Source organism: Coloeus monedula (genome assembly GCF_965178545.1).
Source record: "Coloeus monedula genome assembly, chromosome: 26".
NCBI classification, from domain to species: domain Eukaryota; kingdom Metazoa; phylum Chordata; class Aves; order Passeriformes; family Corvidae; genus Coloeus; species Coloeus monedula.
In genome coordinates this window covers 936,967-963,605 of record NC_138806.1, presented here as the reverse complement: position 1 = coordinate 963,605, position 26,639 = coordinate 936,967, and the positions used below count along the sequence as shown (strand labels likewise).

Below are 26,639 nucleotides of genomic sequence, written 5' to 3'. Positions count from 1 at the left end.
TGCCCGGCACATTTAACACCAAATCCCTCTCTCCCACCCCCCTTCTCCTTCCAGAGCTTCCAGGGACAGAAAGGAGCCTTTTCCATCCACAACCTCCTTCCCTTCCCGCTGCTCCCGCTCCAAAACATCCGAGCAGCTCCTCGAGTGGGATCCTCTATCACTCGGCCAAACCCCGCAGACGGCTCTTCCCGGCTCTTCCCGGCTCTTCCCGGCTCTTCCCTCTTTTCCCGGAGCAGAGGCAAAGCAAACCCACACCACAGACATTCCAACGGCTCCGCTCCACACGGGCACAGCCCCTTCCCAGGGCTCCCGGCTTTCCCTGGCGGTGGCAGAATTCCAAACCCATCCCAGCCAGCCCCGTTTGTGCCCAGGGACTGGAGACTCTGCTCCGCCCCAGCTCCGGTGTGACTGTCCCTGCCAGGACCGTCCCTGTCCCTGTCCCTGTCCCTGTCCCTGTCCCTGTCCCTGCCCTGTCCCTGCCAGGACCGTCCCTGTCCCTGTCCCTGTCCCTGTCCCTGTCCCTGTCCCTGTCCCTGTCCCTGCCCTGCCCTGTCCCTGCCAGGACCGTCCCTGTCCCTGTCCCTGTCCCTGCCCTGCCCTGTCCCTGCCAGGACCGTCCCTGTCCCTGTCCCTGTCCCTGTCCCTGTCCCTGCCCTGTCCCTGCCCTGTCCCTGCCAGGACCGTCCCTGTCCCTGTCCCTGTCCCTGTCCCTGTCCCTGTCCCTGTCCCTGCCCCTGTCCCTGCCCTGCCCCTGCCCTGTCCCTGCTGTGCCGGAACACGAGGGGGGATGGGAGTGTGGCCTGCAGGTGCCCCGTGGCTCCCGTCAGTGTCCCCAGGTGCCAGGGGAGCCGTGCCCACAGCCCCCCCCCTGTCCCCAGCTGTCCCTAAAGCACAGGGAGGACGAGCTTCCCTCACTCCATGAGGGGACAGCAGGAGGGAAAAGGGCCGAATCCATGGATTTGGGCGCCGTTCGCACACCCAGCGCCATCCTCCTCCCCTGCCCCCCTGGACTGTCCCTCTCTGTCCCAGCTGCCTCCTCCCCGCACCTGCAGATTCATTTTGTCCCCTCCACCCCCTCCAGAGCCAGCGGCTCCTTCCCAGACCCGCCTGCCCCAGGGAAGCCCAGCAGGAGCCTTGGGAGCTCCCTCCGAGCGGGTTTTTACTGGCCCAGAGCTGGGCATTCGTCCCTCCGGAGCAGATTATTGATTATTCCGGAGCAGATTCTTTATTCCTTCGGAGCTGTTGGTTTGCTCCTCCAAAGCTGATTATTGATTCCTCCAGGGCAGATTCTTTAACATTCCACACCAGATTATTTTGTCCTCCAGAGCAGACTTTTTGTCCCTCCAGAGCGAATTCTTCACTCCTCCAGTGTGGATTATTTCATATTCCAGAGCAGATGATTTACTGCTTCAGTGAAATTTACTCCTTCAGAGGGGATTATTTCATCCTCCAGAGCAGATCATTTAATACTCCAGACCAAATTATTTCATACTCCAGAGCAGATTCTTTGTCCCTCCAGAGCAAATTCTTCCCTCCTCCAGCGTGGATTATTTCATATTCCAGAGCAGATGATTTATTGCTTCCGACAAAACGATTTCCACTCTTTCAGAGCAGATTATTTATTCCTCCAGAGCAGTCATTTGTCCTCCAGAGCAGATTCTTTGCTCTTTCCGAGCTGTTTATTTATTCCTCCAGAGCAGATTGTTTGATATTCCAGAGCAGATTCTTTGTCCCTCCAGGGCAAATTATTTTTTCCTCCAGAACAGATTATTTTTCTCCTCCAGAGCAGATTCCTGGCTCCTCCTGAGATGATTATTTCATATTCCAGAGCAGAGTTTTTGGCCTTTCAGAGCAGATTTTTCACTCTTTCGGAGCAGATTCTTTGCTCCTCCAGACCAGATGATTTCATATTCCAGAGGAGATGATTTCCAATTCCAGAGCAGATGATTTCCAATTCCAGAGCAGATGATTTTTTCCCTCCAGAGCTGCCCCAAGCGATGCTGGTTTAAGAGAACATTCCCAGCTCCTGCTGCCGCTCAGCACAATGAAAACACTTCCAGAGCCTCTCCAGCAGGGAAAACCCTTCCCCAGGAGGGGAAAACCCTTCCCAGGAGGAAAAACCTTCCCAGGAGGAGAAACCTCTTCCCGGGAGCAGAAAACCCTTCCCACACCAGCACAGGGAATTCAGGAATTGCCCTCGGGAAGCACCAGCCAGAAAAAGTGGGAGCAAAGGATGATCCCTGAGCCAGAGGGATTAATCCAATGGAATTTAATTAGCCCTTGGAATTTTATCTCCAAAGCTTTTTGCAGCCCTGAGCTCTCCTGGCGTCTCCCTGGGGCTGAGTGAAATGCTCCGAGCTCTTCCAGGAAGGCAACGGAGCCACACAGGGAAGGGTCGGGATCAGAGAGGCTGGGAATGGCCTGGATCATTCCCAAGGGAAACCAGAGCACCCCAAACCTCACGTGAGGCCCTGGGACCTCGCTCCCCGTGCTTGGGAAAAACAGGAGTAAAAATCCAGTGTTTGCAAACAACTTCGGAGCTCCTGGCACAGGGAACAGCCCCCAACTTCGTCACCTTGGTGGCACCATCCCAAATCCCAAAGCTTTCCCCATGTTTTCCCACAGATTCCCAAATATTCCTGCTGGTCCAAGGGCTCCTATTTCAGCTGTGGGCATTTGGCAGCAGCAAAGGCTCCGAGGAAAGCTGGGCATGCAGATTTCATTGCAATCCCTTGGTTTTCAGGGCCTTATTTCGGCTTTCCCAGATTCCCAGAGTTCGGATTCCCTCGGTTTTGCCTTCAATGAACATTTCCCCGAATTTGGGGCTTTTTTGTTTTCCTTTTTAAAGGAGCCTTTGGGAGTAGCCTCAGCCCTGGAAGGATTTTCCTGGGTTGGGTTTGGGGTCGCAGCTTTTGGTTGAACAAAATTCTGGGACAATTCCAGGGAGGAGAAATTTCAGGGAAACTTCCAGGGCCTAAAGGGGCTCCAGGAGAGCTGGAGAGGGACTGGGGACAGGGAATGGAGGGACAGGACACAGGGAATGGATCCCAGTGCCAGAGGGCAGGGCTGGATGGGAGATTGGGAATTGGCAGTTCCTGGCTGGGAGGGTGGGGAGGGGCTGGGATGGAATTCCCGGAGTTGTTTTGCTTAAAAATCCCCCGGGAAAAGCCACGCCCAGGAGCCCCAGCTGGGGCTGCACTGGGAAAATCCTGATTCCTGGAGAGGCTGGGAATTCCCAGGCGCGAAAACCGGGACAATCCCCCCAAACCCAGCGGCTCAGGGCTGTTCATCCCTCTGGAAAGGGGAATGAATAGGAAAGGAGAAGGGGCCTGGAACAACCCAGAGGGGCTCAGGCCAGGAGAAGCCGTTGGTTTTACTGGAATAGGGAAATCTGCTCTTGGATCAGCCCATCCCAGGCAGGGGCACCTTCGGGAGGCTGCTCTGTGTCACCTGGAACGTGCTGGGTCCTGGCCCTTGTCCTGGTGAGAGCCGGGATTCCCTGGGTCAGCCAGAATTCCCCAGATTATCCAGAATTCCCTGAATCAGACGGAATTCCCTGAGTTAGCCAGAATTCCCCGGATTATCCAGAATTCCCTGAATCAGACGGAATTCCCTGAGTTATCCAGAATTCCCTGGATTACCCAGGATTCCCCGAATTAGCCAGAATTCCCTGGATTAGCCTGGATTCCCTGGATTACCCAGGATTCCCCGAATTAGCCAGAATTCCCTGGATTAGCCTGGATTCCCAGCGGGAGCAGATCCCCGTTTCCTCCTCCCGCAGCGCCGTTTCCTCTGCCCCAGAAGCTGAATCGTTTCCTCCTGAGCAGCACCAAACCCCCCCCGGCGCGGCTCAAAGGCTCCTCAGGGTTTGGGTCCTCGAGGTTGATGCAAACCCCACGAACTCCCGGGTTCGGGAATTGCTCTCCAGGCCCTCTGGAATTCTCCAGGAGCTGAGGAGAGCCAAGGCAGGGCTTGGAAAGCGATTTTTGCTCTGCTGAGATGGAGCAGGAGCTGCTGCTTCCATGCGCCCGGGGGTTTGTAGGAGCTGCTCCAGGCCTGGATTGCCCCAAGGGATATTTTCCTTGAAACCCAAAGGTGGTTTGGGTTTAATAAACAGGGGAATGTTCATTTCTGGCCGCTCTGGGATTTCTGAGCCCGAAAGAGGGGATGTTTCAGCCCCCAAAAGCAGCTGGGAGGGAGCAGGAGCCTGAAATTCCCCATGAGGGGTCTCCTCAGCAGGCAGGGAGGGAAGTGATGGAAAACATTCCCGTGTTGTGTCCATCAGTCCCTCTGCTGTCCAGGATGAGCCGAAGCTGAGGCCCGGCCGGGAGCTGCTCTGAGGAACCTTCAGCCCATCCTGGTGCTCTCAGCACCTCTTGGAGCATCCTCGGGGTCTCGTTTGGGCATTTAAACAAAAAATGATAAAACCCCAGGAATCCTGAGGGTTGTTTGCCACAGGAATTTCATCTCCTGCTTTCCCAGCAGCCAGGCCCCTCGACATGGCTGGGAAACTGCTCCCATTCCTGGCTCCTGCTGGAGAATCCCAGGCCTTGGGGATTGGAAGGGACTGGAAGGATGCTCCGTTCCTACCCCTGCCCTGGCAGCGACACCTCCCACTGTCCCAGGCTGCTCCAGCCCCGTCCAGCCCGGCCTGGATCCCGGGATCCAGGGGATCTCAGCCTCCCAGGAAACCTCCCAGCGACAGTGGAGACAGGAATGCCGTGGGAAGGAAGAACTCAGCTCCTTCCATCCCATGGATCTCCCCGTGCCCACATTCCTCTGGCTCTGGAACACCTGGATCCTGCCCTGCATCCACCTCCAGGGCTGGAATTCCCTTGGAGAGCCCGGCTGGGCGCAGCCAGGGATTGAATTCCAAACACACTGGAATTATTATGCAAATATTTGGAAATAATCAAGTGCCGCCCTCCCCTCAGAGGAGCTGAAGGAGGCGTTGCCGTGGCAACAGCCACTCTCAACCACCAGCGTTCCCATTTGGGATTCTGGAGGTGTCCAGGGAGCTCCAGAGGATCCAGGATGGTCTGTCCAGGAGAAGGCCAAGGTCAGCTCCAGGGCAAGCAGGTCCTCCCAGGGCTGGGCCCAGGAGCTCCTCCTGCCCCACCTGAGCACATCAAAGCCCCGTGGGTGGAGCTTTTCCGTGAATCCTGCACAATTCCAGGTTTAATTCTCGGTCACTGCCAGCACAATCCAAGACCAGGATGTCAACCCAGGTCCAGGGATACGAGAATCCAAAATCAGCCCAGGGTCAGGGACATGAGAGTCCAACATTAACCCAGGTCCAGGACAGGAGAATCCAATGTCAACACGGGTCTAGGAATATGAGAACCCAAACTAACCCAGAGCCAGGGACAGGAGAGTCCAAAATCACCCCAGGGACAGGAGAATCCAACATAACCCAAGTCCCAGGATTTGAGAATCCAGCCCTAACCCAGCCCCTGGGACAGGAGAATCCAGCCCTAACCCAGCCCCTGGGACAGGAGAATCCAGCCCTAACCCAGCCCCCGGGACAGGAGAATCCAGCCCTAACCCAGCCCCTGGGACAGGACACTTCCTCCTCGAGCCTCTGACCTTGAGCTGAGTGTGACTTCCAGCTCGGGCTGGGTGGGATGGGCACTGACGGGGTCGGGCTCGGGGGCAGGATGGCACCGGCGGGTGTTGAACATCCCCGAGCCCTGGCACAAAGCTGGCTCCGGGCTCCGAGGGCACCGCAAGCCCCGGGAGCTTTGACAAAAGAACACTTGGGGTGGTTTTCTCTCCCTCAGGCTCCAGGCCATGGCCAGGACAGGTCCCCAGTACCTCTGGAACGCTCAGGGCTTGGAGGGTGTTAAAGGAGGGAGCAGAGCAGCAGCTGCCATCCCCCAACCCCTGGGGACGGCTCCGGTGCCAATGCATGGGGAGGGACCAGACTGGAGAACTCCTCCCTCAGCGCTTTCCCTCCCGATTTTTTATCCTCACTTATTTATTATTCCCTTTTTTTTTGCCTCCAGTGCAGTGCGAGGCTGATTCACTCCCTGAGGCTGATCCAGCTTTCCCAGAACCACGGGGATGGAAAAGCCCAGCACATTCCCAGATGTTCCTCCAAAAGATTCTCCAAGGGCAGCTCCAAACAGGCAGCAAAGTGGGAATGGTGGGACACCAGGGCTGGGTGTTCCTGGAGAACCTCACAGGGGTCCTGTCCTGTGAGAGAAGGCTGGGAGAGCTGGGAATGGTCACCTGGAGAAGCTCCAGGGAGAGCTCCAAGCCCCTTGCAGGGCCTAAAGGGGCTCCAGGAGAGCTGCAGAGGGACTGGGGACAGGGCATGGAGGGACAGGACACAGGGAATGGATCCCAGTACCAGAGGGCAGGGATGGATGGGATATTGGGAATTGGCAATTCCTGGCTGGGAGGGTGGGAAGGGGCTGGGCTGGAATTCCCAGAGCAGCTGGGGCTGTCCCTGCATCCCTGGCAGTGCCCCAGGCCAGGCTGGACATTGGGGCTGGGAGCACCCAGGACAGTGGGAGCTGTCCCTGCCAGGGCAGGGGTGGGATGGGATAATTTTTAAGGTCCCTTCCAGCCCAAATCCTCCTGGGATTCCCTGATGAGACCCCAGCAGGGCTGAACACAAAGCTCCAGGTGTTCATCAGCTCTGGGATGTCCCCAGGCCCTCCCTGGGGTGGTTCCTGTCCCCACAAAGTCCCCCAGGGATTTGTCCCCCCGTGGGGGATCTCTCCCTGTAGGAGATGAACCCTGAGGGGGAAGTTGCTCCTCACGTTCCCAGCCCCACCTCGAGCTGTTTTCCCTTTAAAGGCACAAGGCCTCAAAGCAATTCCCAAGGGAATGATGATCCCAGATCTCTGCCTCCTCCCCCTCACCTGGGCTGGCCCAGACTGGTTTGGAGCAGGAGCCAAAACGCGGGAGCAAAGCTCCTCTAGGAGCCCGAATGATCGATGGCACGGCAGGGCCGCGCTCGGCAGGGTCAAACACCACACAAAGGAAAGGGAATTGGGAGCAAATGGAGCCAAATCCCCGCTCTGCTCCGAGCAGGAGCTTGAGAGACGCTGGAGGGGGTGACAGAGCCACAGCGACACCGACCTGGAGTGAGACCTCTTCTTGTCCCTTCCCTGAGCCCCAGAACAGCCACAGCTGCTCCTGGGTGGGTCCCCCGGGGCTCTGCCACACAAAGAGCTCCTGGCAGGTTCCCAGCGCTTCTCTTGGCTTCGTTTCAAACGCCACCGTGGGCTCCGGGCAGCTGCAGCCGCTAAGGGCACCTGTGACCGGGTGGCCCTGGTGGCCCTGGTGGCCCCATCCTGTCCCCCAGCCCTCCTGCCCGTCCTTTGTGCAGCAGGCTCATTACAGGATCTGGCACCAGTGTTCCCACAGCTCCACATCCGCTCCAGGAGCTGCCATCCCAATCCATGGGGCCCGGGGACACCCCACAGCCCAGCGTGCCCGGTCAGCACCTCCTGCTCCGCGGCCAAAGGAGCTGCTCAGCCCCTCTGGGTGCATTCCTGGACAGATTCCATCCACCCCAAATGCTCCAGCTCCAAGGAATCCAGCCCTTGGCACACCCAGACAGCACCAAGCCAGCAAACACAACTCAGGGCAGCAAACATCCCCAAATTCCAAGGAGAAGGAAAACGCAGAGAGCAGCTGGAGTCCGCCTTGGACATGGCCTCCCAAAAACGCCTCTCCAGGGGAGCGGGATGTGCCAGAGCCTCGGAAGGGGTCCCACACTCCTGCCACCCACACGTGCCACCCTTGGGCCACCGGGGCTGGCCAGGCTCTCGCTCGCGGAGCTGGCTCAGGCACGGTCTGGGAAGGATGGGATGGGGTGGATTGGGATGGGGTGGAATGGGATAGGATGGGATGGGATGGGATGGGATGGGATGGGATGGGATCCATGGGATGGGATGGGATGGGATGGGATGGGATGGGATGGGATGGGATGGGATGGGATGGGATGGGATCCATGGGATGGGATCCATGGGATGGGATGGGATCCATAGGATGGGATGGGATGGGATGGGATGGGATGGGATGGGATGGGATGGGGTGGGATGGGATTGGGATGGGATGGGGTGGGATGGGGTGGGATGGGATGGGATGGGATGGGATGGATGGGATCCATGGGATGGGATCCATGGGATGCGATGGGATGGTTTTTCCCAGGAAATCACCCGAGGAAAAGGAAGCTCTTACCTGTTTCTCCCCAGATGGGCAGATACTCGTCCTGCTGGATGTCCAGCATGATTTCCAGGCCATTCCCTGTGCCCCCCTTCACCGTGGTGAGGAGAGGCCGCCCCTCCTCTCCTGAGTTAAACATGTAGCATTTCCCATATTTTGTAAACACCTGTGGGGAAAAAAGAGAGGAATTAGGGAATATTTCCCACAGAATCAACGGCCATTCCCAGCAGGCAGAGGGATGGGAGCCACGAGCTGCACGTCTGGGGGAAATACCCACACAAATATCCCCGGAAATATCCAAATAAATATCCCCGGAAATATCCATGGAAATATCCACACAAATATCCCCGGAAATATCCAAATAAATATCCCCGGAAATATCCATGGAAATATCCACACAAATATCCCCGGAAATATCCAAATAAATACCCCTGGAAATATCCTCACCAATATCCTCACCAATATCCCTGAAACACCCCCAGGAATCCCTCCAGCTTCCACCATTTGTTTAATCATTTGGGAAGAGAGGGAGGAAAAGCCGGGCACAGGGAAAGCTCCGGAGCCCCAAGTCCCTCTGACAGACACACACCGGCCTTGAGCTCCTGCTGAAATTCCCGCCATTCCCTGGTTCTGGCCGGAGTCTCAGCCCAGCCACGCCATGGGAATGCTGTCCCGACATTCAACATCCCATATCCCCAAAATTCCTCCCTGTGCCACTGCTTGGAAAATAGGGAGCGTAAAAAACACTCGGGAAATGAGGGGAGATTTCCGCCATCATTCTGCTCCCTTCGGCCTCGTTTTGGGCTGATTCCTGAAAGAAATTCCTGGCAAAGCCCAGGTGGAACTTCCAGGCACCACCAGTGCTGCAAAGCAGGGGGACACCGGTGTCCAGCGGGGATGGACATGGGGCTCCAAAGGGAGGGACACGCGGGGAACACGGGATTCCCAGTGGGATGGACACCAATTCCCAGTGGGATGGACACCAATTCCCAGTGGGATGGACACCAATTCCCAGTGGGATGGACAAGGGATTCCCAGTGGGATGGACACAGGATTCCCAGTGGGATGGACAAGGGATTCCCAGTGGGATGGACACAGGATTCCCAGTGGGATGGACATGGATTCCCAGTGGGATGGACACGGATTCCCAGTGGGACAACACGGATTCCCAGTGGGATGGACAAGGGATTCCCAGTGGGATGGACGCAGGATTCCCAGTGGGATGGACACAGGATTCCCAGTGGGATGGACACAGGGCTCCAAGTGCAGGACACAGGACATTCCAAGGGAGGGAACACGGCTCTCCCAGTGGGGAATGACGGATTTCCAGGTGGGATGGACAAGAGTTTCCAAGTGGGAGGGACGTGTAGGGGACACGGGTTTTCCAGTGAGGTGGAGATGAGTTTCCAAGAGGAACATGGATTTCCAAGAGGAAGGGACCTTGGTTTCCGAGCGGGATGAGCACGTGAGGAGCGCAGGATTCCAAGAGGGGACACAGGTTTCCAAACGGGATGGACACGCGCTTCCAAGTGAGTAAACACAGATTTCCCAGCGGGATCCCAGCGCTCCTGCTGGGGCAGCAGGGATGGCACATCTCTGCTGCTCGCCTTCCCCCCGAGCAGGAAAACTCCCAGAAATCCCACCTTTAACCCCAACCAATCCCTGCACTGACAGCCTGGAGACACCCAGAGCTGCTTCCCGGGATAAAGACTCCAGAAAGCCCAGTCTGGAAACCAGTAACAACCAGCAGACCCCAGCAAGGAGCGCTCAGAGCACGGGGAGCCAGCACGGAGCAGCTCCGGTCCCTCCGGAGTCCCTCCCACATTTGCTGAGCTCATTTGACCCCAAGATGAGTCAGAAACCCAAACAGCAGCTGGAGCCAGCAGCGATTTATTCCCTCAAATATTGACACATCCCGACTAATCCCAGCGCCGGGGAAGCAGGTGGGATGGAGAGAAAAGAAATCACATTTAAATTCAAATGGGAAGCGTTTGTGAGGGGGGGGGGAAAACGGCATCCTTTAAAAAAGATTTGCTATCCAAATAAAATTGCCATTTCCATGCTTTCCTGACCGATGAACACACTCAGGCTGGAAAGGGAAGCTGAGCCTCTGGAAGCAGCCCCATGGATGGGTTTTCCCAGGCAGGCTCTGAAGGCAGAAGTCAAAAATTCCTAACGAGGGGAGTTTAAAATCCAGCAAGGAGAAAAAGCTGCAGTGGAGAAAATCAGGGGGAAACGACGAGGCTGGAATGGGAACAGGGAATGAGGATTCCGGAGCTGCCGTGCTCAGCACAGTCTGCAGGCAAATAAATCCAGGCCATTTGTGGGGCTTTTATATGGCTGTAAAAATTCCCTGTAAAAGCTCCCGTCAGGATGTGTTTATCCAAGGAAAAGATGGAAGCTGGCGGGGGCAGCTGCACAGCCGGGATCACAATCCCAGGGATTGTGGGGACTGGGAAAGGACAACCACGGGACCTCTCAGCCACAAGGATTCCAGCGATTCCCATCTTCCCCAAAGGAGATACAAGAAACTCTTCCAAAATCTTTCCAAGTTCACAAATCCAGGAGCATCCATTCCAGCTCCCACTAAACGGGATTGTGGCGTTACAGGATCAATGGAATCATGGAATGGTTGGGATTTGGACCTTAAGGATCATCCCCTGCCATGTCCAGGGACACCTCCCACTGTCCCAGCCCCAATGTCCAGCCTGGCCTGGGCACTGCCAGGGATCCAGGGGCAGCCCCAGCTGCTCTGGGAATCCCATCCCAGCCTCTCCCCACCCTCCCAGCCAGGAATTCCCAATATTCCCAATCTCCAGCCCTGCCCTCTGCAAGCCACTCCGTGTGTCCTGCCCCTCTCCTGTTCCCTCAGCTCCTCCTGAGGATGTTCCTCCCCCGCTCACCTCTGCTGGGAGCGATTATTTGGGAAAACACAACATTGTTTTTCCAGAGTCTCCTCTTGTTTTCAGGCTCCCTGACAACAGGAAAGGACTCGGAGCATTTTCAGATCATCGGGATCAAACCTGGAGCTGTTGGGAAGGGCTGGGATTCACTGGAGACAGGAGCTCGAGCAGAGCAGGATGATTTAAGCTCAGCTTGTGTGAGGGGGGAAAACCCCCCCGGCTCTCGGAAATGCTTTAATTGCCAATAAAAAGGGCCAGGAACAAAACTCCAGCCCCGTTCCCCAAGAATATCCATAAAAATTCCAATTTGTTCCCTCTGATGGAGCACAGGGGCTTTGACAGCTCCTTGGAAAATCCCATCTTGGGCATAAAGGGAAATAATTCTAAACCTGTGGAATGGGATTTGCTGGAATCGTTGAGGTTGGGAAAAGCCTTTAAGACGATGGAGCCCAATCCATGAACTGCCCCGGAGTGACTTCGGAGCCCTTCCTCAGGCAAGGGAAGCCCAAGGAAAACGTTTATTTGGGGAAGTTAAAGCTCCGACCAGGGTTATCCCAAACAGATCCCAGGCATAAATCAGACACCACCAAAAGCTCCAGGACATCCTTGGATAACCAAATCCCGCTGCCTGTGAATCCACCAGGCCCAGCATTGACGTTCCAGAGGCCTGCCCGGAGTCACGGAGAAAAAGGCATTCCAGTTCCTCCCAGGATACCCAGGAAAAACCTTTCTGCTGAGCAGTTATCCCCTCAATCCAGGGAAAAGTGAAGGGAAAAGGAACTCACGGGAAGCCTGGGAATGACTTTTCCAAATGCAGACGGAGATGAAGGCGAGGGAGCGCTGGGGAGACAGGAGGAGTTGTCAGATGGAGGTAAAACCATGGAAAAAGAGGGAATTGGAGGTGAAACCATGGAAAAAGAGGGAATTGGAATCCTGTGCAGTCATTTCCCCACAGCTGTGGGGCACAAAGGCTCCGAGAGACATTTCCCAACAAGCCACATCCAAGGGAATCATGGATAATGGGAAAAAGGAAAACAAAGGGATTTTCAAGACCGGTCCAGAAAGGGAATGTGGAGCTGAAATCTGGGATGGGTTTGGGCAAGAACATCCATGGGAGGATGGGGAAAAGATCCCATTTAGGAGGAGAGACAGCTTCATTCCCAAGGTTTTGCCGGAGAGATCCATTCCCAGGGCTCCCAGCACTCCCACTGAGCCGAGGGGGCACCGAGCCCTGTCCTGATTTCCCTGGAGGTGAGGAATGGCTCCACCCCGGCTCCATCCCAGGCTTATCCCAAGATCCATCCCAGTTCCATCCCAGCTCCATCCCAGCTCCATCCTGGCTCCATCCCTGCTCCATCCCAGGCTCATCCCAGGCTCATCCCAGGCTCATCCCAGGGCATCCCAATGCAGTGGGACATTCTTTAGGATGGAAGAGAGAGAATCCCACTGGATGCCCCCAGGGGTCTGACCGATCTCCAAAGGAATCCCTCTCCAGGGGGACCGACCCTCGGAAAGGAGGGAGCTCCAGGGATGGGCAGACAGGATTGGATGTCCTTTCCCAACAAAGGGCAAAGCCCAGCTTTTGGAGCATCCTCTTCACGCGTTATCCACATCCCAATCCTACCAATCCCAGAGCCGTGGGTTCCAAAGGGGATTTGGGTCACCCTCACCTGACCATAAGGCAAAAGTCTCCCAAAAATGCACAGAATCCGGGAGGGGAAACCCCTGGAGAGGAGGAGCTTTGGCATCCGCTCCCTGTCCAAGGATGGTGGATCCATCCCGGATAGGTCCCTGTTGGTTTGTGCTGTCGGGAACGTGGCGCAGCCGACGGCAGACATGGAAAGCCTCATCCCTCCCTGCCGGCGCCGGCTCCGACGTCCCCACGGAGCCAGGGCTGGGGCTGGAGCCGCGGGAAGCAGAGCCAGGGACGCTGTCAGGGCCGTGTTTACATGGAGAGGGTTTTCCAAGGCTGAGATTCCCACTGGGATTTGTCAGGCAGCGCTGCCAGGGAAGGCAGGAGAGCTTTCCCTGCAGCAGCTCCGGCGCTGCCTGAGCCTTTCCTCTTCCCTGGCGCCTGCTGCTCCCAATCCCGACTGATCCCGTCCCAGGCACCACCTGAGGGCAGGTGAATCCTGTTCCCAGCATTAATGGGAATTTTCCTCCCAAACCAGGAGCCCAGATCCAATAACCTGGCGCTGCCACAGCTGCTCCGAACACACGACATTCCCAAGGCATCCATCGCTCCCAACGCACCCATCCCTCCCTTCCCATCTGGCTCTCGCCACTGGACACACCCAACTCTCTCCAATCTATTTTCTGGGATGGCATCAAACATTCCCAGTGGCTCACAATTCCCAGCCTTTTGTCCCACCCTCAGCTCCAGCTGAACTCTGGCAGCACTGGTAGAGGAGCACTCGGCTCCGGGTTTAATTCCCTGAGGGATTTTCTCCTGATTTGTGCCATCAGCCCCTCCCTGGAACGGCCCCTTGGTGCCAGGATTTGAGGGAATGGGGAGGACTCCTCAGAGCTGCCATAAATCCAGAGAAATCCCCCTCCTCCTCCAGTTCAGCTCCGCTGGGTGGGTGTTCGGGGGGAAGCTCAGCCCCGAAACTCCGGCAGCAAAGGGATCAACTCCAGTGGAGAAGCTCCAAAGATTTGGGAATGATGTTGGTCCATAAACCACGGGAAGTGCTGCCTGATCCCATCAATCCCTGCTTCCCAAGGGATGCAGGGCAGGAGCCGGGGTTCGCAGGAATTCACGGGTGGTTGGGAACAACACCTGGATATTCCCACCTCCCATGGGAACCCAGGAACTCCAGTTCCCGAGGAGCTGTTTGGCAGAACATGGAATTACTGAGGTTGGAAAAGCCCTCCAAGGTCACCGAGTCCAACCTGGCACCAGGGGACACCATCGGGGATCACTGCAGAGGACACATCCTCTGGTTTTCTGGGATTTGGGAAGATTTTGGTGGAAGAGTGGGGCTTTTTTTTAAACAAAAATTTCTCATCTTATAAAAATCCACTAAAATCAATTAAAAATCAATTAAAAGTATAAAAAAATCCGTTAAAAACCCATAAAAATCCATTAAAAATCCATAAGAATCAATTAAAAAATCCATAAAAATCCATTAAAAATACACAAAAATCCATTAAAAATCCATAAAAATCCATTAAAAATCCATAAAAATCCATTAAAAATACACAAAAATCCATTAAAAATCCATAAAAATCCATTAAAAATCTGTAAGAATCAACAAAAAAATCCATAAAGATCCATAAAGATCCATAAAAATCCACGGCCCAGCACAAACCTGAGGTCACCCAGATGTGCGAAGAGGTGACCTGAGCTCCCTGGCCTGGGCCACCTCGAGCTGATGGCCCCAGCCGGGGCTGGCCGAGGTCACCTGAGGCCACGAGCACCTGGAGGAGGCCCTCGGGAAGCAGCAGATGGAGCGGGGAAGGAGCCAGGGAGGGTGACGGGGGTTCCACCCCGGCTCCGAGGCCACTGAGGCTCAGCCCAGCCCCGGAGCCTTGGGACAGGAGCCAGGAACGGCTCCGGGGCTGGGAATCGTTTGGGTCCTAATTACAATCTGTGCTCCTGCTCCATCCCCGCTGATCCCGTTAATGAATTCCTGCCCGTTCCCTCTGCTCCGGGACTGACAGCATTCCAGCATCCCAAAACTCCTCCCGAGTGTCCCAGAAGAGCCCCGCGTCCCCTCAGCGCCCGGCCCCGCGGAGAGGCTCTGCAGTGCCGCGGAGCCTCAGGAAAACGGGGGATGAAACACCCGGAGCTGGAAGATCCGCGTCAATCCCAAACCCTCCGGCTGCACAGGGACATCCTGCACCGCGGGAACGCTCCAGAAAACAGCGATTGAGCATCTTCCGTGCCTCTTAAACCCATCCAGCAGCATTCCAAATCGAAAGGGGTTGGGAAACGCTCGGGGGCTGGGCTGTCCTGGCCATCCCGGCTCCTCAGCCGCGGATCCCGGCCCCTCCACAGCCTCCGGGCACTGCGGGAGGCTCCAGCAGTTTGCTCCCTGCTATAAAATCATTTCCATGGTTGGAGTTCTGAGGCCATTCCCTGGAATTCCCGGCCCTTCCACAGGCGCAGGAGGAGGGAAGGACAAACAGCTCCAGATATTCCCAGTGGGATGATTCCAGCTCCTGCCTCCCACGGAGGAAAAGCAGCTCCCTCGTCCTCTGGCAGGGAGTGAAGCACTGAAAACCCACTGGAAACATGGACTGAAAACATGGATTGGAAATGGCCACATCCATGGGAAATATCCACAGGAAACAGCCACATCCATGGGAAATATCCACAGGAAACAGCCACAGCCACGGAAATCACGGAGTGAAAAGATCCAGACCCACTGCAAACCCCCACTGGAACATCCCTTCCCTGCCCGGGGAGCTTTCCCTGCTCACATCCCTGAGTGCCACAGCTCCTGCTTGGAGGGAAATATTTGGGAATCACGGAAAGCCCAGCCCAGGGCCAGCCTGGCCCCCAGGGACACGTGGTCAGTGATGGTTCTGTGCCCTTTTCAAGGGATTTGTTGGAATAACCCAGCCAGAACTCCGGGATCTCCTTCCAGGCTCTTCAATTCCCTCTGCAGTCCATTGAAAAAGATATTCCCATAATTTAAATCATATTTCCATCATGTAAAAGACATTCCCATCCTATGAAAGATATTCCCACAGTAGAAAAAACATTCCCATCATACAAAAGGAATTCCCATCACATAAAAGATATTCCCATTAAAAAGTGCCCTTCCAGCCACTTTCGTGGGAGCTGCTCAAGCACAGGGAATTCTTCTGGATTCTCCTGTGATGGCTCCGGCATTTGGAAGAGGGAACTTCGGAGAGGCCCCAAGGAACCAGGGAACCACGGAATGGTTCGGCTTGGAGGGACCTTAAAGCTCCTCCCACTGCACCCGTTCCACGGGCAGGGACAGCTCCCGCTGCCCAGGCTGCTCCAGCCCTGTCCAGCCCGGCCATTCCCAGGGATGGAATCGTGAGCGGACCCTTGGAGCCCATCCCGTGCTGGCACAGATGGAGTGTGGAATTCCTTCGCCGCATTCCCGGCAGGGATGTCCCCGCTCCTCGGCATTCCAGCACATTCCAGGCACTCCCTGGCAGAGCAGGAGGGCTCACAGGGTTCCATGGAGCGGATCCCTGCCGGGATCTCTCCCAGGAGGTGCCAAACGGGGCAGCTCCGCTCCCGTGCCCCACACACGTCCAGAGGAGCCTGGAGAGCGGAGGCTCCACCCAGGAACTCTGTGGGGACAGCTCTGGCTGGAATTCCCTGCCCTGGAGAGCACCGGGACATCCCTGGGATGGCTCCGAGCAGCCAAAGGGTGGAGGGGGAAGGACGCCGTGGATGTGGAGTGTGTGCCTTGGGATGGGGGATGGAGGGATGGACACAGGGAATGGCTTCCCGCGGCCAGAGGGGCAGGGCTGGATGGGATATTGGGAAGGAATTCCTGGCTGGGAGGGTGGGGAGGCCACCGGTGAAATCCAAAGGGAAGAGTTTTTATCCCTGAACTCTTTATCCAAGCCAAAACCTTCCCAGGAGATCCCAACATGTGGAATTGCAGGTTGGTGATCCTGACACTCCTGAAAACCAAGGTGGGGCGAGTCCATGTGGAGCTGATCCAAGGGTTGGAGCCTCTCTGGAGCCAGGGAATGTTCACCTGGAGAACAGGTGGGGTCTGGGAGAGCTGGGAATGTCCATCTGGAGAAGGGAAGGATCCAGGGAGAGCTCAGAGCCCCTGGCAGGGCCTAAAGGGGCTCCAGGAGAGCTGGAGAGGGACTGGGGACAGGAGATGGAGGGACAGGAGCCAGGGAATGGATCCCAGTGCCAGAGGGCAGGGCTGGATGGGATCTTGGGAAGGAATTGTTCCCTGGGAGCCTCCAGCCTCGGAGATCTGGGAGAAGCTCCTTCCTTTGGAGCCTTTCAGTCCCCAGGGTTTTATTTGAGTTCCAGGTTAATCCCTGGAGCTCCCAGTGCCAGGCAGAGCCTGCGGTGGTGCCACTGGCACCTCCCTGGCACCTCCCCTTCCCTCTGCTCCTCCTCTCTGTCCCTTTCACATTCCCATCATTCCAGGACATTTCCGAGCCCTGATCATCCCCGGAGCTCCTCGGCTTTAAGGGCTCCCTGACCCCGCACTCCCTCATCCCGCTCTCCTGATTCCACTCTCCCTGATCCCGCTCTCCTGATTCCACTCTCCCGATCCCACTCTCCCGATCCCGCTCTCCCTGATCCCGCTCTCCCTGATCCCGCTCTCCTGATCCCGCTCTCCCGATCCCACTCTCCTGACCCCACTGAACCAATCCCACTCTCCCGATCCCACTCATCCTGGGGAAAGCAGATTAGGGCTTGAGGACCCGCAGGTTTAAGAAGTGTTTTCCTAATCCTCAGGTAAATCCAGGGAATCTGCACCCATGGGATCCAAAAGTTCATTTTTTTATGGCCAAGACGCAGCTCGGTTCCCTGCACTTCCCCCTGGCCTGGGACCTCCCTGTGGCTTTTCCCTGCATTTGGTGGCCATAAAAACCAACTCCTTTATCCAAAACAAGGATTAGAAGGAAGAAAAACATGGAAAATCCCCCCGGAGAAGGTGTCCAGGTGTTTATAACTCTCCTGATGATTGGGTTAATCAGGCAGAACGATTAATCCCAATTAATGCTGCCAGCTCCCACAGCCGCTGCAGGGACACAGAATTCCCTTCGTCCTGCACCTCGGGAGGAGCTGGATTCACCCCAGTTCCGGAGCTGCACCCACTCCAAGTTAAAACTCCCAAATGAACTCCCTCAGGGGTCTGCGGCTCTTCCCTAATTCCAAGGAAAACCTGTGGCTCTGAGATTCCCTCCTGGAATGCCCCGGGAGCAGCGCTTGGCTTTGAGCAGATTTTGCAGATTTTAGTTTAAAAAAAACGACAAAAACCCCACGAAATTCCCTGGGGGATGCTGAGACTTCCCTGAGGAAGCAGCTGGAATTTGGGGCTCCCTTTAGTGCCCGGGATGCTCCAATCCCTGTGCCCGGATCCCTTCCCAGGGCTGTGGGAACGATGGAGCCTCAGCTCCTCCAGCTTTTCCCTCTGCCTCGTTTTTGGGGAGCCCTGGGAATGCACCCCACATTCTGTGTGACCCCGCCCTGCCCAGGAACTGGGAAGAGTCCAGGGAATTCCCAGCACCACCCCTGGATCCCGGTGCATCCATGGCTGTTTGCTCGGGGAGGGATTCTGCAGATCCTGACCATGGGATCACCTCAGCAGCAACACCGAGCACGGAAAAACCGCCCAGGTTGTTCTGGCTGTGGAGTGCAGGGAATTCTGTGCGGGGAATTGCCATTTCTGGGATGCAGAGGTGCCCTGGGAGGCAGGAAAATCCCGCCTGGAGCCAGCCAGGCCCAGGGCAGAGCTCTGTGAAATCCCAAACTGCTCCTGGGGCTCAGGAAGAAGAAACGAGGCAAGACCTGAAACTGTTCTGCCTCTGCTCCACGGCCTGTCCCGCATCACCACAGCTCCTGGATATCGGGAACAAATCCTTCCCTGGGAGGGTGGGCAGGCCCTGGCACAGGGTGTCCAGAGCAGCTGGGGCTGCCCCTGGATCCCTGGCAGTGCCCAGGCCAGGCTGGACATTGGGGCTGGGAGCAGCCTGGGGCAGTGGGAGGTGTCCCTGCCAGGGCAGGGGTGGCACCGGAGGGGCTTTGAGTCCCTCCCAACTCAGTAATTCCACAGTTCTGATTCCCGAAGGGCTCTGGAGCTGATTTCCCTGCAGGCCTTGTGAGTAACTCCAAGTTCAAGCTCCCAAATTCCCGGTGCCAGCCGCTGTCCCAGTGCTGAGCGCACAAACCTCGCCCTGCTCAGCCAAGGGACAAACGGATCCCGCTGCTGCTGCTGGGATCAACGCCTGGGATGAGCAGTTTTCCCTGTTTCCCCCCGATTCCATAAAACACCTCCAAGACCGTCCTGAGCCCAGGTCCCGCAGCCCCCATGCAGGGCCTTCTCCAGGGATTTCCAGGGATGTTTCCCTGGCCAGATTCCAGACACTCATTGCAGACTCCAATCCTGTCCTTTCCACCGGGCAAAAAATCCCTCCCCTTTTTCCTTTTTTCCCTGAGGCAGCTCCCACCTGGAGCAGGGGCCGAGAGCAGAATTTCAGTGTCTGGAAAGAGCAGAATCCTGGAATATCCTGGGCTGGAAGGAACCCCCGGGATCAGCCAGTCCCAGCCTGGCCCTGCCCAGACACCCCAACAACCCCACCCTGGGCATCCCTGGCAGCGCTGTCCCAGCGCTCCTGCAGCTCTGGCAGCCTCGGGGCCGGGACCATTCCCTGGGGAGCCTGGGCAGTGCCCAGCACCCTCTGGGGGAGGAACCTTTCCTGATCTCCATCCCAAACCCCCTGGAACAGCTCCAGCCACTCCCTGGCTCCTGACCCCGCTCACCGGGAGCAGAGATTGGAACTGGAGGAGCCTCCCCCGAATCTCCTCTGAGGAGTTGGATCCCACTGACAAAACCCCTTTTGTGTCCCCCTGAAATATCCAACGTGAGCCTAAAGCCCCAAAATTCCCATTCATCTCCACCCTCTGCCCCAGACTCCTCCAGGACCCTGGGGATGTCCCTCTGTCCCCACCAGAGCAGCAAATCCCGGGATCACCCAGCTCCGGCTGTGCCTCAGAGCTTCCCATTCCCATCAAAAGCTCAAATCCCAAATCCCTTCTCAAGGGATGCTAAAAATAGCCCAGCCCTCAGCCCTGCCTGAGCTGTTCCCACACACCAGCGATGTTTGGGATGCTGCTCCTTCCCGGATCCCAGCCTGGACCAGACTCCAGGGAGTGACCACCCCCCACAGCCAGGGAAGGTTTGTAGGGACTAAATCCATCCCTGCCCTCCCTGGAGGAAAAAGAGAGGGTGGGAAGGGTTGGATGGGATGGAAGGACCCCGGGCTTGTGGCTGCTCCGAGGTCCTGATGCAGGGTGGGAATGGGATCATGGATCAGGATGGGATGGGGTGGGAAAGGAAATGGGATCATGGATCAGGCAGGGTGGGACAGGGAAAGGGATCATGGATCAGGCAGGGCTGGATGATGCCAAAGAACAACAAGGAAAAGCTCCAGCATCCCAAAAGCCAAGTCTGGCTGGAAAATGAGAAGTGACAGAGCCCGAGACATTCCCTGGAATGGGGGATGCTGCAGGATGGGCTCAGCACTGAACTCCCCAAGGAACTTCCAATCCCATTCCAGGATGAACAGCCAGGATTTTCAGGAAAAATCCCACTTCTTCTGCCCAACTTTTTGCCCAGAAGATCCCAAGATGTGCATTCCCCTCCTGCTCCAGGGGCCCTTTCAGGAGCAGCTCCCTGGTTTTTCCCTGAGCCCCTGCCTGGATGAACTCGGTGCCTCAGCCGGAAAAAACGCCGGGAATTTGGAGTGATGGATAAAGTGCATTAACCTGGGAGTGAACCCTCCCCTGCAGGGCTGCCGTGGCCACGCTCAGCCTGGAATTCTCATGGAACAAGGAGAAAGCTCCGACTCCAGGGAGCCTTTAATGGGCTCTGAGGAGCTCCTGGGAACCCTGACAGCGCTTCCCACTCCCGGCAGGAACTAAAACACTGGGATCAAAATAAAGCACGGGATTGGCTGTGGGTGGGGAGAGAATCGGAGCTGAAAATGGAACAATAATAACGATAATAATAATAATAATAACGATAATAATAATAATATAATGTTGTTGTTGTTGTTGTTGTTGTTGTTGTTGTTGTTGTTGTCACCAGGCCCTGCAAAATTCCCACAAGGAATCAGGCTGCTCCAGGGCATCCCTGGGCTCCTCCTTTATCCAGGTCACTGTGGAGCCATCCCTGGGTTTAATCCCAGTTTAAAACCAGGGAAACCATTGGGAAATGCAGTTGCTGAGCCAGGAGCTGGGGATCCACAAGGGCAGGAGCAGAACATTCCATGTCAGCATTCCCAGCCTCTCCAAGAGCTGCTCCACAAGGGCAGGGAGAGCTCTCCTGGATGCTGCACTGGCTTTTCCAGCAGCAAAAGCAGCTGGCCAGAAATGCCAGGATCAAGTTTAATAAGGTTTAATCCAGCCCAGGCACCGCGGAGTTTCCAGAGCGAAGTTTCCATGGATTTCTCCGTGTGCTCCATGCGGAATCACGGCATGGACGAGGTAATTCCAGCCAAACCTGATCCCAGCAAAACCCAGCTCCAAAAGGAGTCACTTCCAGGGCTGGATCCTGGGAGCATTCCCGGCTCATTCCCGGTGCGTGGGGAATGTCCCCCGAGGAGGACAAAGCTGGGATTGAACCCACAAAGTCCCCTCTCCGTCACCCAAAGGGCACAGCCACAAACTGGGAACAAACTGGATTTGGGGATGGAGGGGGGAGCTCGGCCTGAGCTGCTTAAACCCAGGCTCAGGTGGGGAGTGGGAATATTCCCAGTGCTGGAGCCAGGGATCTCCGGGATGATGGAAAAGCACCCGACAAAAGCAGGGGAGGGAAAAAAGGTGACGGATTTTGCCACGAGGGAGTCAAAAAAGATGGACTGGGGAGGGGAGGGGGAATCACAGCTCCACCAAAAGACAGCAGGAGAGGAAGAGCCTCCCCCGGGAGCAGGGGATGACAGCAGGAGATGCTGGGAATGCCTGGGGGGAGGGAATTTTCCCCTGGGAATCGCTGCTGTCCCGGGCAGCTGGAGAGAAAAGCATGGGATACTTCAGAGAAGCTCTGGCTGGAGCAAAGGAATTTTCCTCCTTATTCCACAAAACCCCCTGGATCCTACAGGAGATGGAGACCCCCCCAGGCCCAGCACTGAAGCTGAGAACAGCACTGAAAACCAGGGATTTCCCATGGATTTCCCATGGATTTCCCATGGATTTCCCTTTTTTTTTTCTCCTCCCTTGGAGGAGAGAGACAGGGAGGCACCTCCAGGACCATCCCTGCTCCCATCCACACATCCCTGATCCCCCAGAAGGAAAATCCCAGTGAAGGGCAGCTCCTCCCTCTCCCACCCCGGAGTTGTTTTTATTGGATCCACACTCCATCTCCACCCCCCGGGCGAGCCATCCCGCCTGGAAATCCACACCAGCAACAGGAAAACAGAGGGAAAAGCTTTCCTCGCCCTCCCAGTTCCAGAGCTTTCCCTACAGAGCCCCATCTCCAGCTCCACAGCCTGGGGAGCATCCCAGGAATCCCGGAATTGGAATCCAAGGCTTCAAAGAGGATTCTTCTCCAATTCCACACTTTTTTTTCTGATGGTTTGGACAAAATCCAAGGAGATGGTGACCCAAGAAGAAAGGAGTGGGGGGTTTTTTTGGGTTTTTTTTTTGGGAAACTCAGTAAGAATTTGGATTAAAAATTCCTGAGGGTGGGGAGGCGCTGGCACAGCTTTCCCAGAGAAGCTGTGGCTGCTCCATCCCTGGAGGAATTCAGGGATCCAGGGGAGCCTGGGGGGGATTTTCCCCCTGGGACAGGGAGGGAGCAGAGATCCCCGTCACAGACAGGGCTGGGACAGGGCCGGGGGAGCGCCGCGGGGATCTGGCAGCAAAGCTCCAGCGATCCTGTCGGGAAGGCTGAGCCAGCAGCTCCTTCCTGACGCTCCCTGTGCCTGCCAGGCCTCGGGCAGCGCTGGCCCCGGGCTCGCCATGGGAATTGTGTGACTCTGGGAGCGCCCGGGGCACCGAGCGAGACCCAGACAGGGAATGCTCCCCTTCATCCACCCCTGGCTGCAGCTCCAGAGGAGCAGAGCCCTTGGAAAACACTTCCCTGTCCAAATCCCAGAATTTGGGGATGTGACGCGAGTGAACCTCGGGGGTTGCAGCGTTATCAGCCCGAGCATCAATTAGCGCTCATCAGCTTCCAGGGGGACGGGGAAGGAGCAGAATTCCTGCCAAAACCAGGGATAAGGGCACAGAACTTGGACACCACAGAGTGGCACCTGCAGAGCCTCGGCGTCCCCTCAGCAGCCACATCCGAGGTCACCGAGGAGAAATTCCAGCAGCTGCCAAACCTCAGCCTCATTTATCCCTGGATTTATTCTTCCCTCAGGACATTCCCACTGGACACATTCTTCAACTGATTTTTAATTTTTTTTTTGCCTTCCCAAGGATTAATTGGCTCAGAGGGTCGCAGGCATCGCAGTTGGATGGGTTTGGGAAGGGAAGATGGATGAAACTCCACAGGAGCAGGGAGCGACAGGAGCTCTGGGCAGGAGCCACAGTCCCATCTCCAGCTCCGCTTTCCTTTGGATTTTTAAGGAAGGGGCTCTTTCCACAAAGGCTCCTGGCAGGGGGGACAGCTCAGCCTGGCACCACATCCCGAATTCCCTCAGGTTTCGGCTGAGGCGGGGGTTTGAGCCTTGAGGAATCTGCAGCAGGATTCGTGCTCAGGGTGCTGAGGAGAGCGAGGAGAGGCTGGATGAGCTCAGCCAGGCCCCGTCTGGGGCCCAGGGGCAACGATGTCCCCTCTGTCCCTGTCCCCGGCACCCCAAAGCCCTGGCAGGGCACACACGGAGCCGCTCCACATGGGATGGAAGTGTCCCAGGAATGGGAACGTTTGTGGCCTTCCAGGGCAGGGAATGGAGCTGGGAAGGGGCTGGAGAATTCCTGAGGGAGCTGGGAAGGGGCTCAGCCTGGAGCAAAGGAGGCTCAGGGGGGACCTTGTGGCTCTGCACAAGTCCCTGACAGGAGGGGGCAGCCGGGGGGGTCGGGCTCTGCTGGCAGGGAACAGGGACAGGAGGAGAGGGAACGGCCTCAGGCTGGGCCAGGGCAAACAGCCCCGTCCAGGGTTCAGGTTGGGTATCCAGGAAAATCTGTTCCCTGAAAGTGCTGTCCAAAGGTGGAATCCCCATCCCTGGATTAAAATCCATGGGGATGTGGCCCTTGGGAACACAATCAGGGCTGGCCTGGGCACTGCTGGCGATGGTTGGGTTCCAGGGTCTCAGAGGGCTTCTCCAACCTGAGCAATTCCACGATTCCAGAATATTCCTGGAATATTCCAATATTCCAATCCTGACCAGCCTCAGGCAGGAGAGCAAATCCCACGGGAAGGGTTGGGAGGACCATGAACACTTCCACAACCAAACCTTGGAGAGACAAATCCCTCAAATCCCAGCCCGAGCCCTGACCTGCAGCTCAGCTTTAATAATCCAGCGACAAAATCCAGGGCAGGAGCCACGGCTCTGGAGAGGCTCAGGAATCTCCTCTGCCTGATGCCTTCAAAAACAACAACAACAACAACAACAACGCACTGCAAGTCTTCTCCAGGGCTGAAGAGCAGCACAAACTCCAAGATCCCAGGTCAGCCTTTCCCCACATCTGCTCAGGGCTCTCAAACCTATCCGGATTTATTTCCACCTGGAAAGAACTGGGAAAAGTCCAGGCTCTGAACCAACAACCAGGACAAAACCCCTCCTTTGTGCCCAGAAAATCCCCCCAGCTCTGCTCGCCCTGCACATCCCCTTCTCCCAGGACCTGCTGTGCCATCCATGTTCCCTTAGGTTGGGCTGGAAAAAGACTCTGAGATCTTCAATGAACCCTCCTGCCTGGGAGAAGGGAAAATTCAAGGCTAGAAATGTTCAACATTTTAAAAAATCCCCAAAGGATATCCCTGTGAACCCCAAAGGCTGTCCCTGTGAATCCCAAAGGATTATCCCTGTGTATGATGACCCCAAACGCAGCCAAACCCTCCACAGAGCACCGGGAAACGCCGCGAGCAGAGCGCTGGCGCTTCCCGCCCGTCAGTCCTGAACCCGCGCCCATTCCAGCCCCTTTCCCACCCAATTCCCATTAAAAACGCAGCGTTTGGGCGCTGAGCTCCCGCTGTTGTCACTCGCGCCCGTTCCAAGAGCTGCTAATTGCTGACAAGCTCATTACCAGATGAAAGCAGCAGGAGTGGAACGCTGGAATGTTTTCCTGCCTGTCTGCAGAGGGAACAGCTGGCCCCAAACCTCCAGCACTAATCCCATTAAACTGGAGCAAAAAATCCCTCCAGCGATGAAAAAAAAGCCATTCCCCCCCCCCCCCCCCCCGATCGAATATTCCCTCCTCCAAATCCATCAGCACTTGGTGGATTTCCAGCTGTTTCCCAGTTGTGCTCACGGGGAGGTGGAGCTGAGCCCAGCAGGGAGGGAAAAGGAAGAACAGGAGGAGGAAAAAGGGATGGGGGCAAGGTCACCTCGACGAGGGACTGGGATTCACTGGTGCCAGCTGCTCCTTTGGAGCCCTGTTATCCCAGCAAAGCCATCCCAGAAATCTGAGGAACAGGATGAAGGCTGGACTTGATCTTGGAAAACTCTTCCAGCCTTAAAGGTTCTGCAGTTTTCTTTCTTTCTGCAAATTCCCTCCCTCGGTCCCCGCTCTTGTTTTGCTCTGACACAGCCAGGGGGGTCCAGCCCATCCCAAAGTCCCTCTGCCATGGCCAGGGAGGGACAGGAGACAGAAATCATCCAAGGAGCCCACCCAAAACTGCACCCAAACTGCACCCAAACCCATCCAACCCCACTCAAACCCCACCCAAACTGCACCCAAATCCATCCAACCCCACCCAAACTGCATCCAAACCCATCCAGCCCCACTCAAACTGCACCCAAACCCATCTAACCCCACCCAAACCCCACCCAAACCCCAGCCTGGTCCCTCCACCCTCGGGAAGGCCCCCGGAGCAGTTGCCCACCCGCTCTGTCCCTGCTGCCGCCCTGTCCCTGGGGAGCGGCACTTTGAGCCAGGCTCACACAGGAGGAGCCCAAGTCCAGCTCCCCCATCCCAAGGTCCAACAGCAAATCCAGGCAGAGATAACAAAAACCCCACCAGCAAATCCAGACCTGGCCACCCCAAGCAGGGCTGAGGCCTCTGCAGGATCCCTTGCCCTGCTCCACCCCAAGGGACTCCCAGGCTCTGCTGAGCCGGCACTGGAGCCCACAAAAGCCCTTCCCCTGCTCCATCACACCCTGAGCAATTTGGTTTTCCAAGTTCCTGGATCCTCCCTGCAGGGCTGCCTTCGGCAGGATTTGTTCCTGTGAGGTTTGAGCTGCGTTAGGGTTGGGGTTGGGGTTTGAGCCAGGTCCTGCAGCCTCCAGCACCCCAAACCCTGCAGAGCAAGGACAGCCCGAATGCTCCCTCAGGGCTCCCCATGCTGCTGGAGCTGCAAAAACCCCTCAAAGGAACCAAATCTGCACCAGTTCCTACAGCACGGACAGCCAGAGGAAATCCCAAACAATTTACCCCAGAGGCAGAGCACGAACCCCGCACGGCTCATCCCAGCCTGTCCCAAAGCGGCAGCGAACCTCACCCAGGAGCTCCAGCAGCAGCTTCCCCGCTCCCATGGCTCCCCTGCTGCTGTTTGGGTTTGATTCGTCAGGAACCAGGAACTGGCAAACGAGCCCCGGCTGGAACGGCGGCTTGCCCCAGGAGGGTCAGATCCCATCCCCTGCTCCACTGGGATTCCCACAGGCCAACAGGAGCTGGGATTCGGGATCCAAAGGGGGTTGGGTGGGGTTTGGATGGATTTGGGTGCAGTTCGGGTGAGGTTGGATGGGGTTGGATGGATTTGGGTGCAG

At 56.5% G+C, this 26,639-nt stretch overlaps 1 protein-coding gene across 1 annotated transcript in view; it reads right to left on the bottom strand.

Moving 5' to 3' along the window:
- LOC309582356 (acid-sensing ion channel 2) overlaps positions 1-26,639 on the bottom strand; it is a gene marked incomplete at its 5' end in the record, with an annotated part of 377,429 nt that overhangs the window by 26,772 nt on the left and 324,018 nt on the right. Inside the window, one exon of the mRNA XM_082297460.1 lies at positions 8,197-8,347. Coding sequence (XP_082153586.1) covers positions 8,197-8,347 — 151 coding nt within the window. The remainder of the gene's footprint in view (positions 1-8,196; positions 8,348-26,639) is intronic.